The 12,435-nt window shown below is 66.4% G+C and overlaps 1 protein-coding gene across 1 annotated transcript in view; it reads right to left on the reverse strand.

Moving 5' to 3' along the window:
• Positions 1 to 1,799: 1,799 nt before the first annotated feature.
• The window catches only part of KIF26A (kinesin family member 26A), a 36,250-nt gene continuing 25,614 nt past the window's right edge, over positions 1,800 to 12,435 (reverse strand). Inside the window, exons 9-19 of the mRNA XM_077126751.1 lie at positions 9,217 to 9,405; positions 8,681 to 8,774; positions 8,238 to 8,500; positions 7,932 to 8,115; positions 7,323 to 7,482; positions 7,059 to 7,221; positions 4,307 to 6,893; positions 3,382 to 3,584; positions 3,266 to 3,286; positions 2,917 to 3,067; positions 1,800 to 2,728 (exon numbers count right to left, since the gene is read on the reverse strand). Coding sequence (XP_076982866.1) covers positions 2,547 to 2,728; positions 2,917 to 3,067; positions 3,266 to 3,286; positions 3,382 to 3,584; positions 4,307 to 6,893; positions 7,059 to 7,221; positions 7,323 to 7,482; positions 7,932 to 8,115; positions 8,238 to 8,500; positions 8,681 to 8,774; positions 9,217 to 9,405 — 4,197 coding nt within the window. The 3' untranslated portion in view covers positions 1,800 to 2,546. The remainder of the gene's footprint in view (positions 2,729 to 2,916; positions 3,068 to 3,265; positions 3,287 to 3,381; positions 3,585 to 4,306; positions 6,894 to 7,058; positions 7,222 to 7,322; positions 7,483 to 7,931; positions 8,116 to 8,237; positions 8,501 to 8,680; positions 8,775 to 9,216; positions 9,406 to 12,435) is intronic.

The following is a 12,435-nucleotide window of genomic DNA, read 5'->3' on the forward strand; positions in this document are numbered from 1 at the left end:
CAGTGGGGGCCACACAGGAACGGGGGCCACTCCCTCCTTGCACCGTTGCTGCCCCAAATGCCCAGCAGCACATGGACAGTCACTTGGGGGTCCAGGCAGGTCAGATGGCGGCCTCAGCGCCCAGCAGAGCCGGGCCCTGGAGGCTGCCATGTACCCACCACAGAACGGGTATGTGTGCGGCTGCCCCCCAACTGGGACCCCTGGTCATGACGGGGCCAGTCCTTCAATGTCCCAGATGAGAGGCTGCCTGAGGCTCCCAGGCTGCCCCAGGATGGAGAGACCCAGCTAGAGAAAGCGGCATCCCCCACCCCGCTGTGCTTCCCCTGGACGGTGTGACGTGCGAAGGGCAGGAGGGAAGGGTCCATAGCCAGAAGCACGCTCTGAGACCCCCTCCAGGGCAGAGGGTGGGAGGGCTGCAGTGGGCTCAGCCAGGACGTGAGGGGCTCTGCTCCATCTGCCGCCAAGTCCCCCAGCCCCACCAGACCTGGCGGCAGGGAAGGAGCTCGGATGGCCTTTGCTGCTTAAAAACTTGTCCTTCCAGAAGCCCCGCTCCTGCAGGGAGCCACACCTGGCTTCAAAGTAGAGAAAGAGGGCTTCAGGGCAGGGGTACCCGGTCCTGGATTGGGGCCCGGGCATCACCACAGCTGAGGCCGGGACACAGCCCAGGCAGGGGTCCTGAGCAAGGACAGCCACTCCTGGCCCGGGCACCCACCCCAAGATTGTCCCAAGGGGTGGAACAAGCAGGAGGCAAACTATCGAGTGCTGCGGCTCCAGGTCCCCCGTGAGATGCATTCATTCGTTCACGCCCCGCCCCGCCCAATGCGGGGGCAGCAGCGCATCGTCCCTGTCTGGCCCTGAGCACCCCAGAGGGCCAGGAGACGGGCCCCACAGGGAGCAGCAGGTAGAGGTCCAACGCCACCAAAGACGGCCCCTCCTCGGCTCCAGGGGGCACAGTGGTTGTTGGGGGGACGTTCAGGGCCCAGACAAAGATGCTGCAGGGAGAGCAGCGGGGCTTGAGGCCCTGGGGGGAGGGCGGGGGGAGGGAGCAGGTGGGAGAGCAGATGGGAGGCAGGTGGGAGGGACACGTGGGGGCAGAGGGGGCAGGTGGGAGGGGTGTACAGCGGTGGGGGTGGGGGGCACCCAGGGGTGGTGAGCCCCAGAGCAGGTTGAGGGAAGCTAACGGGCACAATGAGGGGCCAGGTGAGGAGCGCACATCCGGGCAACAAGCACAGTGCCCCTCACCCAAGGGTCCAGGGGCTCTGAGGTGCAGGCCGGGGGCTTCTGCGGATGGGCCCTAGTCTGATCCCAATGGGAGAAGGTGGCTGGGCTGGCCAGGGCTCCTGCGGCTCCAGGGGTCTGAGCCCTGCTGAGGACTGGGAGCGGTTGCAGGCATCCTCTGAGAGGCAGGTGGGGCATGGAGGAAGGACAGCGCCCCACCCCCACCCACCAAGACTCTCAGGAGTCGCTATCAGCCCTACCTCAACTGACCTAGCCCACATACCTGCCCAGCCCAGCCCACTGTCCAGGCCCCCCAGAGAGGGAGGGGTAGGTCAAAGAGAGAGGATGGCTTGGTTAGGACAGTGGGAGACGGGGCTGTGCGTCCCTGCCCTGAGCTCCCCGGCTGCCCCCACTCCCAGAGTGAGGCCCACTGCCCAGTCGAGGAGGCTGGCAGGCTCTGGAGAAGAGGAAATGCCGACCCCCAGCAGGCCACGGGGGGGCATGTCTGAGCTGCTCACAGCCCTCGGACCCCACCCATCTCCCCCACCGCCCTACAGGTGCAGCAAACTCGGGAACCCGTGAACAGCTGGTGTATCTTTTATTCACAAATAAAAGCAGTAGCAAGATGTCATGTACATGTGTGCGCAATTTTGGATGCCCCCAAAAAGCACAATGGTCAGAAAATAAGCACAACCCCGTGGCAAGGGGCAGCCCAGCCCTGGTCTGTGCTGGGCAGGGAAGCCCACCCTGCCCAGGGCCCCCGGAGAGCCTGGGTGCTGCCGCTGGGGCGGGCCTGGGAGACGCCTTCCGTAGAAAACCGTAAAAACATAGATCATTTGTCTGCAAATTCCCACTGCAAATACCTTATTTATAGGCAAAAGGATACAAAAATATGAACCTAACAGAAACTTTACAAAAATCTCCCTCACCTTTGTGGGTCTGTTTTGTATTTTTTGCATGTGGATTTGGTAAGAATTCCTGCCGTGAAAGAAGGCGGCCCCCTGCTGTGCCCCAGGCCCCTGCCCCGTGTCCCCAGTGTCGTCAGGACAGACAGGGCTTCGGGCAGGGGACTCGCTGGCACCCACGCCAGCGAGACCCTGCAGGGAAACAGGGTTCCTGTGCCCTAAAACTGAGCTCCCCAGCTCGTCTGTGTAGTCTAACTGGCCCTGGGTACCCACCCACAGAGGCTGGAGCCCCGACACAGAGGAGGGGGCAGAGGCCACACAAGGCACTTGTACCGCGGGCGGGTGGGCGTCCTGCGTCTCCCCCAGGCTCCCGCGTCCTCGCCCCCAGCCCCCACGCCCTGCGGCTCTGCTCCGGGACTGGCCTCAGACGTCCACCTCCTGCGGCCCCGGGGAAGCGGCAGGGGCTGCGGCGCTGATGTCGAAGCACGTGACCATCATGACGTGCGCCTTGCACAGGTTCACGCACTGCTCCAGAGCGGCTGTGACACGCTCCAGAGCCGCCAGGTGCTCGGCCGACCCTGGTTCCAGCGCAGGGTCCACCTCGACTGTGCACGGGACACGCAGGTTGGGCAGGGTCCAGGGTGCTTCCCTGGGGCCCCCTGCGCCCCCACCCCACACTGTCCTGGACCCCGCCCCACCCCTGCCCCGCCCCCAGGCGCCCCCACCCAAGAAACCCTTCACCCAACCCTGGGACCCTTGAGCCTGGGCCCCCGTTCCCGGAACCCCCACTCACACTGTCCCCGCCAGCGGCCTGGCTGCAGCATCAGGCGGCCCTGGGTGGCGGCCAGCTCCTCGCAGAGCCGCTGGTGCTGGGCCCGCACCTCCCGCAGCCGCTGCTGCCTGCGATCCCCCAGCCGCAGCCTGGCCCCCACGCACCCTGCGCCCTGGGAAGGCAGAGGCAGGCTCAGGGCTCTGGCACTGGGCTGGGGTCGCCGCTCCCAGCCTCGGCGGTGCACCTTTGGCACGGACGCCCAGGGCAGGCAGGGGAGCGGCCCTCCGCCCCGGTGAGCGCCAGGCCTCAGGACCCCCCGGGCCACCCACCGGGGACAGCCGCGTACCGCCATGGGCGTGGCCACGCCTACCTTCTCCGCGTCCTGCCCGGGCTGTGGAGCAAAGCGAGAGGATGTGGTCAGCGGCCCAGGTGGGGGCCGATGGGGGTCCACCCGCTGCCCCGCGGGGCCCACCCACCGGCCCTGACCTCGGCGGGGGAGTCCGGCGGGGGCGGGCGGTGCCGCTGCAGACGTGCCACGTCGTCAATCTCGTACACCTTGATCTCAAAGGGCTCCTTCCGCGGGCCGGCCAGGGGCGGCAGGTCCACCCACTGTGCAGGAACTACGGGCTTGCGGCCCAGGGCAGCCACGTCGGGCAGGGGCGCCGGGATCAGCCGCCGCCGCTGGAGGCCTGGAAGGGAGGGCGATGGTGGGCAGGGGCACAGCAGGGGTGGAGGGACCCACAGGAGCCAGTCCAGAAACCTCCACCTGATGCTCAGCCTGCTCTGGACAGTCCCAGCCCCAGGAGTGCAGGATGATTCCCCCACTGGGCCCTGCCCCTGGCAGCAGCCATGGCCAGCTCTCTCTCCTGGCCACCCGGGATCCCCAAGCATCCCCACCCTGCACATCCGCAGGCCCTTCCTTGGCAGACCCCACCCCACTTTCAGATGATTCCAGACCTAAGTGGCCCCTGGCCCCACCCAACCCCTGCCCACAAGGCTAGGACACCCGATCCTGCCTCTCTGAGGGCCAATACCCTCAGTCACAGAGGATGGGAAATGACCCACCCCACCCAGGGTCCCCTAAACGGGGCTCACTAGGGAGCACCCCAGAGGTAATTCCTCTCCCAGCCTGGCCATACCCCTCCTTGGCCACCCCCACAGGTCCCCCCAGGAATGACCAGCCTCTGGGGTCACAGGGGTCTCAAACCCCCTCGGAGGGATCCAGGCAGGTCACAGGTATAAATCAGCAGGACAGTGGACACCTGCGCCCCGAACACCCACACGTGTCTGCACACTGTGGAAGTTCGTCAGCATGTGCCCTGGGCCTCACAGACCTCAAATTGTAAACTGCTTGAGTGGAAATGTCCTGGTGACCTGTGGGCATCTGCACACTGTTGAGGGGGGTACACACCTGTGGCCCTCCTCTTGGGGCCCCTGAGGCTGCGGGCGCGGGCGCCGGGGGATGCGGCACCGCTGTCGCTGGTGGAGTCAGGGGCGGACGAGGCGCTTCCGGTGGCCTCGCTGTCGCGGATCATGCTCTCGTAGCCGCTGCTGCCGCCACTGTGATAGAAGAGCGCCGTGCGGCCCATGGCGGGCGGCAGCTCCCCGCTCAGCACACTGCTAGTGTCGCTGCCGTGGCCGCTACTGCGGCGCTGGGGCCGCCGCGGCGCCGTCACCGTGCTGTAGGGCGAAGGCAGCGCCGGACCCCCCGCCGCCGCACTGCTGCCCGGGCCCCTGCCAGGGACACCGCTGGCCGCCAGCTCGTGCACGCGGCAGTGGGCAGCCCGGAGTGCCTGCTTGGTGCCCATGACGGTGCCGCGGCCAGCTTTAGCGCCCACGCCAGGCGCCGTCCGTGGAGTCGCCCTGGGGCCAGGCGCGGGGCCGCCGGGGGTCCTGCCCACCGCCGCCTGGGGCGCCAGTGACTTCACCGAGGCGCTCAGGGCCCGTGCCCCGCCTGCCCCCAGGCTGCGGCCCTTGCTCCCGGCGGCCGGTGGCTTGGGAATCCCCGTGGCCTTGGCAGGGCTGCTCCGGGAGGCAGGTGTGGGCACCGGCGTGGGGCTGGTGGGGGGCACCCCCAGTCTGGGCACCGCGCGCCCTGGCCGCCCCACGGCCTCCCGGACCCTGCCGCCAGTGTGCACCACACCCTCATTCCGCTCCAGCGAGGCATGTCCGGCCGGCCGGGGGGCCACCTCTGCCCTGCCAGCCCGGCCTTTGCAGCTGGCCGTGGCCCTGGGGACAGCCTGGCTACTAGGCCTGGCCTCGTCATCCCCTCGGAGGGCAGCAGCCACCCCAGCGCGGCTCAAACCCACAGCTGGGCTTGGGGCCAGGCTGGGGTTGCCCTTGGGTTCGAGGCTGGACTTGCGAACAGGTGGGGCAGGGGGAGCCACCCCGCCGGGCCTCAGGAGGAGGCCTCCCCTGGAAGCGGGGCTCCTCCTGCTGCCGGGGGAAACAAGGCCCTTCAGGCTGCCTGCAGGTGTGGGGGCATCTGGGCAGGGCACAGTGGCTGAGCTGACACCCAACGTGGTGGCACCTCTCCGAAGCAGGGGGATCGGGGCTGCAGCTTCTGGCTGCCGGGCAGCCCTGGCTGCACCCTCACAGCCGTCTACCACCCTCGGGACACAGGCCAGTGCCTCATGGGCTGTGGGCAGCCAGGGCCAGCCCGAGGGGGGAATGGGGACACCGCCAGGCGAGGCAGCCCGGAGCCCAGCCCCGACATCTGTGCGGAGGGTCCAAGGGTCCTCGAAGAGGCCTTCGGGGCCGGGGGAGCACAGACCACGGGGCGGGCAGCCCATGCGACCGCCGGCCAAAGCAGTCCTCGACTTGCGGGGCAGGCTGGAGTGGATGGTCTGGGCGACCGTGGCCCCCCGCGGGGACTTAGCCTTGGGCTCTCTGCCAAGGCGGGCAGGCGCCGCTGGAGCCGATCCCAAGGAGCACAGATCTTGGGCCAGGCAGGGACTGCCCACTCGGGGTAGCTCGGAGAAGCCAAAGCTGCCGCCCTCCAGGGCAGTAGGTCCTGGGGGCTCAGCCACGGCGGGCAAGTCAGGGCAGCAAGTTTCGGGGCTTCCCGCAGGGGCTTGTGCCGTGTAAGCATCGAACTCGTCATTGATGCTGCTGATGATGCTGACTGGCCTGGAGCCTGAGGCCAAGGCCTGTAGCGAGCAGTCGCTGCCAAAGCTGGCCAGGCTGGAGGGCCGCCCGGTGCCGGGGAGGCTGCCCAGGGCCAGCTCCTCCACCACTGTGAACACCAACTCGTCCTCGCCATTGAGCTCCACGGGTTGCTGCAGGGTGACTGTGGCAGTCAGCAGGCTGCGCTCCAGACAGCGGCCACGGGCCACAGGGTGGGAGTGGGCAGCATCAGGGAGTGGTGGGGTCCAGCCCACCTGACCGTTCATGCCCATGGGGGTGCTGCGCACCCCACTTTTGGGGCCCACTGGCCCGGGTGCTTCAGGCTGCCGGGGAGGAGGAGGGGCCGGGCTGGGCAGTGGTCTCCGGCCCTCGGCCCCAGCGGCCTTATCTGGCGCGGGCGGCTCAGGCCCAGAAGCACCAGCTTCTCTTGGTCCACCCTGGGTGCCCACCGTCTTGGGCTCCACTCCCGCGCAGCTGGCATCTGGGCCAGGAGTGGCATTGGGCTTCCTGCTGCCACAGCCGGGGCTGCCCTCGTCACCGTCCATGCACTCCAGCCGCTCCTGCAGCTCAGCGAAGGTGCTACAGCGGAAGTGGTCGCGGTCGGTGCCGCAGGGCCCCTGAGAGGGCCGCCGGCGACTCAAGGCTGGCACGATGGGCACAAAGTCAGGGGGGCCCTCGTTGTCAGTGAGGTCACGGTCCGACAGCACCGCCCCGCCGGGGCCCACGTAGATGACCGTGTCACACGACTGCTCGCTGCTGGATGAGCGGTCGGGGTCGCCCCGCAGACGCGGGGAGAGGGGCCGCAGGGGCGGGGGCCGGCGGGCACGGCCCTCCTCGCATGAGCTCTCGCCGCCCGAAGAGCTGGATGCGTACTGGAGGGACAGAGCCACCTGGGTCAGTGACCCTGACATCCTCGCCCCCAGCTGCGCCCACCCGCGCCCCTCCGTCATCAGACCAGGCCTGAGAAGCCCACCCCGGCCTTGTGGGCACCTCCAGGCCCACAGAGACTTCAGGCGGGGGTCAGGAGAGCCACCCACCTTGATTCTCTTTCTGCGCAAGCGCTGGAGACGTGCTGCCAGCTGCATGGTGCCCAGCGTCTCAGCATGGTGAGCAGGGGCGTCCGAGATGTGAGCGATCATGGTGGCGCGGCAGCTGGGGGTGGCCAGCGCCTCCCGCAGCAGGATGGTCAGCCTGTGGTCCCTAGGGGCAGGGGACACTCAGAGGCCGGGAGGGGTGGTCGGGGGGCTGCAGGCTGTTCAAGCATGTGCCTGGACCCCACCCCGCAGGCACCTGCCCCTCACCTGTAGGGCACGTGTTTGGATCCACTGACCAGGGCCAAGAGGATGCTGCCCAGGGCTGGCAGGGACAGACACAGGGGCCCCCCAGGGGCCTCCCCGGCCCTGCCTGGTGCCCCGCAGCTCCCCAGGTCGATGAGATGCAGGCGGCTACGGCCTCCAGACACTGAAACCAAGGCAGACGGTGGGTGGCATGGCCCTGAATCCCTGGCCCTGCCCCCAGGTCCCCTCTGGGCCAGGGAGGGGTCCTTGGGGTACCCCCAAAGGACAGGCAGGCCAGCACAGCCACCTCGGGGCCAGCCTCACCAAGGCTGGGGTACAGAGGGGCTGCAGAGGAACAGAGGGCTCGGCCCCCATGCACACAGCTGCACACACCCATATGCTGTCACAGGCAAGCCATTGTGCAGGGAACACATACATCCCTGTGCACGCCCATGTGCACACCCACATGCCCACATGCATACCCACATATGCCCACTGCAAACACACCCAGGTGCACACCCATATGCTCACCTACATGCACACCCACACATACCCCTGTGCATGCCCACACGCACATCTACATGCAGCCCCATGCACAACCATGCTAACACACCCACGTGCCCCCACACATACTTCCACCCTGGCCGCACTTCTCCATGCGATACTGGTAGACGTGCAGTGTGAAGAGCAGGTGGGAGCTGTGCCGGGAGTCTGCCCCGCAGCCGGGCTGGCTGGAGCTGCGGGCGGCCAGGGCCGCGTCCAGGTAGAAGGCTGCCTTCTCGGCCGTGGGTGCCCGCAGCTCACTCTGGTTCTGGAGCTGCAGGCGAGTAGAGGCGAGGACGCTCAGCAGGGCAGGTGCAACCGCGCCCCCCACCCGCCGAGAGCAAGCACATGGCCAGGGCAGGCGCCTCCTGAGGCCCCAGTAGGCTGCTAGCCTACCTGCGTCCCGCAGACAGGGTCCTCCTGCAGGCACAGGCCTGGGGACTGGGTGTCCTGGAGGCTGCCGGAGGCCACCTCAGCCAGCAGATCCCGCAGGCCCTGTTCGCGGCCACACACCTCCACGGCCGACACCCGGACCGAGAAGCGGGTGCCCGTGCGCTCCCGCTGCCCGCTGATGAGCTTGAAGAGCCAAGAGATGGCGCAGGGCACGACACCCAGGCCCCGGGGTGAGCTGTCCTCCCCGATCATGGTGTGCGACTTGCCTGGGGATGTGGCCAGTTAGAGCCCCGTGCCCGCCCTGCACCTCCCGCCGGCTCCCGCACTCCTGGCCCAGGCCCCATGCCCCCGAGCCTCACGTGGACACAGGCCTGGCAACTGCGGGACAGAGACGGTGGAAGGGGGGGAGGAGTTCACGCAGCTCCCATGGACGGCAGTGGGCTTACCGAGGCTGGTGTGGCCGAAGGAGAAGATGCAGCCGTCAGCCCCACTGACCACAGCCTGCAGCACATCGGTCACTGTCCCTGCGCAGACTTCAGCCTGGGAAGGCCAGGGAATCAGGCAGGGGCCAGGGCCACGTCCACACACCCATCTCTCTGTCCCTCCCATTCACAGGTGGTGGGCTCACAGGGGGCCCAAAACACAGCTCACATGCACAGACACGGAAAGCAGAGAGCCCACGGAAAGCATCAGCTGGACACGCAGAGGGGGCATGCCAGACACGGAGGACAGATGCACGTGCTGTACACAGGACACACAGATGGGACCCAGAATGCACACACACTCCACACGCAGAGCTGCACTGCCAACGGGCACACCCACCCACGTCCCGAACCCCAACTCGCAGAGGCGGGTGCAGCTCGGGGAGCCCAGGCCAGGAGCAGGTGGAAACGCCCAGGGCCGTGCTGGGGGGGACACGCCCTCTCCCTCCTGGCCCCCGGGAACGGGCAGCAACCAGGTCCCGAGCCCAGGCAGGCGGCACCTGCTCCGCATCCTGGGGGAAGACGGCGTCAAAGGCAAACATCCTGGGCACGGGGGTGGTGGCGGCTCGCCGGGGGCCTGTGTCGTAGAGCGTCACCTGCTTCTTGTGTGGCTCCACTTTCAGGAAGGACGTGGCCTCAGCCGGGCGCGGGGGCCCCTGTGCGGGCCAGACCCGCAGCATGACTCGGACCTGGGGGTGGGGACAGCCCAGAGGGCAGGGCGGTCACAGGCAAGTGGGGACAGCAGCAGCCTGAAGCGTGGCCCAGAAGGTCAGCTACAGGCAGGGCAGGGGCTGCCATGGCCGGGGACCCTCCACACCCGAGCCCGAGAGCCATACGGTGCCTCCACCCACTCCCCGCGCCACCCAACAGCCAGACACTGCGGGCATCTGGACCGCAAGACACGGAGCCCTTGAGGACAGACTCGGCCCCCTGCATTCCACCATGGCCCACTTTCCTGGGCAGCACACCTGCCAAGAGGGCTCCGGCTCCATGAGGTGGGCAGGCACTCAGAGAGATTGCTGCTCTTCCCAGAGACACACAGCCTGAACACAGCCGGGGCGGGGGGCAGGGGGCGGGCGGCGCCTGGGTCTCCTTGCTCCCGGTCAGTGCCCCCCCAGGACCACAGGTCCCCCAGGAACTCAGGCCCTCTAGGACCATGGGTCCCCCCACACCCCTTACGCTAACACAAGGGAAAGAGGCTTCCTTTGGATCCAGTCTGCCCCAGACATCCCAACCTCCCCTTTTGGCCAGTGAGCAAACTGTTAAGTGCCACCCCCAGGAACTAGGGACTAGGCCTAGTTGGACTAGGACTAGGCAAGGCCAGGGGATGCTTGTCCCCCAGAGCCACTTGCTCCCAGCTCTGCCCCCCACAGGCCCCTCCCATCCAGCCTTGCCTCCTCCAGGGAGCCGCCCCCCACCCTGCCTACCCCGGGGGACAGGCCTGCCCTTGTGGAGTGAGTGCAGGAAAAAAAGCACACGGGGCGAGGCCTGGGTTAGGACAGACGGGTGTTCCTGTCCCCAGAGCCAGCTCAGGCAGCCCCACTGGCGGAATCTGGGGTCCACAGAAAGCTGGAAGAGCCCTACGAGAACAGCCAACAGGTCCGGGAGGAACAATGAGTTACTCCAGGAGATGCCAGCTCTGGGCCCACAGCCAGCGTGGCTGGCTGGGGAGACAGGGAGGCTGCGGTCAGGGCAGACGTGGGGACAGAGGGCTGCGGGTGAGGGCAGGTCCAGGGGAATGGGTGGGCTAATAATGCACAGCCTCTGCTTGTCACAGAATCAACCTCCTCATGGGTCTCCAAAGCACAAAACGAACCCAAAACATGCCACCCTGTGTGGGCTTGGAGGCCCCCGTGTCCCCTGCAGCTCAGGCGGCCGAGGGCACAGGAGGCTCAGCAGGGAGGCAGGACAGAGGCAGAGCCCAGAGCAGCTACACCCCAGACGGTCCCTACCCAGCTGAGAACGGGTCCCCCAGTAAGGCACCTCTGTACGGGGGAGGCTCCGAGCAGGGGCTTTTTGCCAGCTGAGCCCCCCGGGGATACAGCTCCTCAGAGCCCAGGACCCCTTTCCCATCTTCTGCCGGGAAGACCTCCAGCCACGATCCGGTGAAGTCTCTGATTTCTCAAGTATGGCGTAAATCAAATTACCCAAGACTCATCCCAGAGCCCCTACCTCCCAGGGGTTTTGGGTAAATGGCAGACACGCAGTGGCCACCAGGGCCCGGCTGGGGCACTTGCCCGAGGCGCAGGGGGCTCCCCGTGGGCACGGCAGGCTGAAGCGCAAACCGGCTCAAGACAGCAGGAGCCCGTCCTCAGCGAGCGGGAGCCTTTCCCGGCACACACCTCACAACGCCGACTCCATCAGGCATGAATCGATTTCTTATTCCCCGATGCCATGAACAAAACTATTTCATCTCCCAGAGCTGCCACTGAGCAGACGGACATGCACGCTACCTGGTAATTTTCGGCAGTTTTTTTACAGCATCAACTCTTCACTTCAGGAGCCAAATGGGTTCTGCAAATTGGAGAGAATCCCTGGCGGGGCTGTGATTTCGCTTTTGATAAGAGAGGTGCCTGTTGCGGATGACGTGCCGCCCCCTCCACTGGCAACAGGCACCCCGCATCCCAAAGGCAGTCCAGTGGACTGGAGCCGGTGGGAGGCCATGTCCCCCCAACCTCCTGGCCACATCTGCCGTGACTGCTGCACCAGGACCCGCCAGCTGCGGGCAGCGAGGGTCTCTGCAGGCCACAAGCTCCGCGAGTCTCGCCCATGACAATCAATATTAGAGCCACACTGGACAGACGTGTGCTGGTGGGAAGGGTCGTCTCTACCCTCACACCTGACAGGTTATCTCAGCACTCGTGTCGGGAAGGGGACCTGACCCAACTTCTGTTCTGTGACAAGGCTGAAGGCTATTCTGTAGACATTTCTGATCAGTGGCAGCTGGGGAAGGCCACCGTCGCATCCTGGGAGGGTCCTGGAGGGTCCTGGGGGAATCACGTCGGCTTCCAGCAGTCCCTGGGGGTGTCACTGGGGTCCTGGGAGAGCTCCTGGAGGGAAGGTAGTGAGAACAGCCATGAACCAGAGCCTCTGGGGAAGTGCTGGGTGATCCAGAAACTGGGGGGTGGGTGGGCTGGTCTCCAGGGTGAGGTGGATGCCCAGTGACCAAGGCCGCCAGGTCAGTCCAGAGACAATGCTATTCCTGACCCCTTCCCCATGCAGGTGAGAAGCCCAGGAGGGTCCCAGGTGGGTCTCAGATAGGTTCCAGGTAGGTCTCAAATTGAGTTCCAGCTGGGTCCCAGGTAGGTCTCGGATGGATCCCATATGGGTCTCAGATGGATTCCAGGTGGGTTCCAGTTGAGTCTTAGGTTCCAGATGGATCCCAGGTGGGTCTCAGATGTATTCCAGGTAGGTCTCAGACAGGTTCCAGGTGGGTCCCAGGTGGATCTCAGGTCTCAGATATGTTTGGGGGGGGTACCCAGGTAGATTCCAGGTGGGTCTCAGACAGGTTCCAGATAGGTCTCAGATGGGTCTTACGTGAATTACAGGTGGGTCTCAGGTAGATCTCAGGTGAATTCCAAGTGTGTCTCAGGTTGGTTCCAGGTGGGTCTCAGATAGGTTCCAGGTTTCCCAGGTGGGCTCCTTAGGACAAGTCACAGCCAGGAGCGGGAGCCACATCCCCCTCACCAGATCTCAGTCACAACCCCTCATAGACCCCG

This window comes from Tamandua tetradactyla, chromosome 14, assembly GCF_023851605.1.
Source record: "Tamandua tetradactyla isolate mTamTet1 chromosome 14, mTamTet1.pri, whole genome shotgun sequence".
Classification (NCBI taxonomy): Eukaryota; Metazoa; Chordata; class Mammalia; order Pilosa; family Myrmecophagidae; genus Tamandua; species Tamandua tetradactyla.